At 42.6% G+C, this 2,815-nt stretch overlaps 1 protein-coding gene across 1 annotated transcript; it reads left to right on the plus strand.

Moving 5' to 3' along the window:
* The first annotated feature begins 850 nt into the window (after positions 1-850).
* LOC137817848 (uncharacterized) lies at positions 851-1,837 on the plus strand. The gene has a single exon (XM_068621074.1). It carries the CDS (start codon positions 851-853, stop codon positions 1,835-1,837), a length of 987 nt encoding a protein of 328 aa, XP_068477175.1.
* The last annotated feature ends 978 nt before the right edge of the window (positions 1,838-2,815 follow it).

The raw sequence follows: 2,815 nt of genomic DNA on the forward strand, positions 1-2,815 counted from the left end.
CACTCGTGTATGGGGGGAATCCCTGGAGAGAACCCAAAGCAGGAGTCTGTTAGGATATCTGACGGAATGAAGGAAATCGCTATGAAGGAAGATGATGGCAGCCATATGGTAGGTTCGGTGACATCAGATTGTAAGGAAGAAGGTTGTGAGGATGGCATTCGTTCGAACCTCCCCATTCACGAACAACCTTATGGAATCTCAGTGGAAATTAGGAATCAATGTGGGTCGACATCACAAGATCCGATGATGGAAATGGAGGGAGTAGCGGGATGTTCAAACATATCTCCTCCAAGGCGGGGCAAGATGAAAGGGCTGAGTGAGTTAGGGGAACCAAATACCTTCCCAAGACGGTCCGTTAGATTAAGTGCGAGAACGGCTCAGGTGAGGAGGAATTTGTCGCTAAACGATGGCCCAGCAGCAACATCTGTTTCTGATGGTGACATCAACAATTGTAATACTCGTATTCGAATCTCTAGACCCTCGGAGGAACCTGCAGATTTATGGATTCTTGGTAAACAGATTGGGCTAGCTTGCCGTCGAGAGGAGGAGGAGGTCATTTAAGAATTCCATTGCATGGAAGAGCGAGATTCGGAGTTTATGAAGAATGCAGAGGTGGGTACCCTAAATGCTTTATATGCTGATTTTTAATTTAAATATAAGAGGACTGGGGGGAGGAACAAAAGCTAGGTACTTGAGGAGGTGTATAGCTATAGAGGAAGCGAAATTCGTGTGCATTCAAGAAACAAAAATAGTTGAAATAACGGACGCTAAATGTTTTTCACTATGGGGAGATAATAATATTGGGTGGATTCACAATGGAGGGACTAATGGAAACGGAGGAGTACTATCTATGTGGCATAAAGATGCTTTCAACTATGAAAGTCACTCATTGGGGAAGGGTTACATTGCTACGGTGGGCCAACATGTTAAATCTGCCAAAAGGTGTTGTGTGGTAAATGTGTATGCAGCATGCTCCTTGAAAGAGAAAAAGCGACTTTTGGAGGATTTGTCTAAGTGTAAAGAAGTCTCTCAAATGGAATTGTGGTGTTTCTATGGGGACTTTAATGCAATAAGAAGTCGAACTGAAAGGCAAGGGGAAGATAGGGGTGATTTTACTAGTGAGATAAAGGGGTTTAATGAGTTCATTGAATCCAACTTTATCTTGGACCTGCCTATTGTGGGGAAAAAGTTTACATGGTTCATATCAAATGGAACAACAAAGAGTAGAATTGATAGTGTCCTTGTATCTGAAGAATGGCTGCAATGTTGGCCTATGTGTAAGCAATACGTTCAAAGAAGAGAAGTCTCTGATCATTGTGCTCTGATGATAAAGTGTTTGGATAAAGACTGGCGTCCAAAACCCTTTAGATCAATTGATGCCTGGCATTCGGAACAAGGCTTTGATAGGATGGTGGAGGTAAGGTGGAAATCATATGCGAACCAAGGAAGTGATATTAAAGGGCTAAAGGAAAAGTTTAAACTCCTGAAGGCTGATTTAAAAACATGGAATAAGGAAGTTTTTGGAAACTTGAATTCTATTAAGAGGTCTATTTTGCAGGATATCGAGAGCTTTAACTATCAAGATTGCAATGGTCAGGTTTCGGAAAGTGAGAGGCAGTCTAGAATCGAACTGGTAAGGAGACTTTGGGAGATTGACTCAAAATTAGAATCTTTTCTCCGTCAAAAGGCTAGAACCAACTGGTTTAGATATGGAGACTCTTGCTCTAGATTTTCTCACTCATCATTAAGGTGGAGGAGACTAAGGAACGAAGTGAAAGGGGTTGAAGTATGGGGTATCTTGATCGCATTCTCATGCAACTCTTCTTGGATGTTGTGAAAAATGGTGCGGAAGCTATGGATTGAAATGGGCAAGATCCTCCTAGGAGTTGTGGTGATCTTGAAGGTGCATGATGAGTATGGAAGAAGGGAGGTTCGGCCAGCCCTTTGATAGATGGTGAAGATGAAGATTAGGTCCTAGAAACTAGGCAAAAGCAATGTATGGCACAATGTGGGCAGCATAACATTACTCTCATTAATCTTGCAAATACAAGTGATAGGCAACTCCTTTTATAGGCTAAGGAGGCCGTAGATGTTAAGCTAAGTGCAAATGAAATGTAAGCAAAATGAAATGGAAATGTGAAGCACATGGGCACATGGAGCACATGGGTGCACATGGCTTCACAAAACCGTCCCTAGATTAGTGAAGGCTTCTAGAAACCTTTAGCTAATCAAGGTTAACTCCTCCTTAATTCTAATGTGCAGAAAAATAAACATTTTTCCACATGGCTATGCTATTTACACCCCAATTAAAGCTAAACTACACTTGATGGGCCTTCACGGAATATGTGCTAGTATGCCACTCTCCCATTCATAGCTTTGATCCAAGTCTTCTTGTCCTAGACGCTCCTAGCTTGTCCTAGACGCTCCTAGCTTGGTCTTCTTGTCCTAGACGCTCCTAGCTTGTCTTAGCGCTCCTAGCTTGGTCTCAGACGCTCTTGACTCTGCTCTTTCCTTTCATGGAAGGTTGTGCTTGGCCCTCTTCCATCATCCCCTCCCTCTTGAAAAGGATTTGTCCTCAAATCCAATGCTTTTGCTTCTTAGGGGGATGGTTGTGGCTGGATGGTGTCCATCATCTCCTCCTTCTTGAGAAGATCTATCCTCATATTTGCAGACTTGATCTCCGATAGCAGCCTCTTGCTTCCTCAAGGTATGTCCTCCCGGATCAAATGTCAATCTATGGGAATCTTGAAACAAAGCAAAGGAGTTAGTGTGAGCATTTGGAGAAAATTTTATTGTGTGAAGTTTCCATTTTTGT

The sequence above is a fragment of the Phaseolus vulgaris genome, chromosome 10 (genome assembly GCF_000499845.2).
Source record: "Phaseolus vulgaris cultivar G19833 chromosome 10, P. vulgaris v2.0, whole genome shotgun sequence".
Classification (NCBI taxonomy): domain Eukaryota; kingdom Viridiplantae; phylum Streptophyta; class Magnoliopsida; order Fabales; family Fabaceae; genus Phaseolus; species Phaseolus vulgaris.

Excerpts from the sequence above, each read along its gene's own strand:
- LOC137817848 (XM_068621074.1), top strand. The coding sequence starts at position 851 with ATGTGGCATAAAGATGCTTTCAACTATGAAAGTCACTCATTGGGGAAG.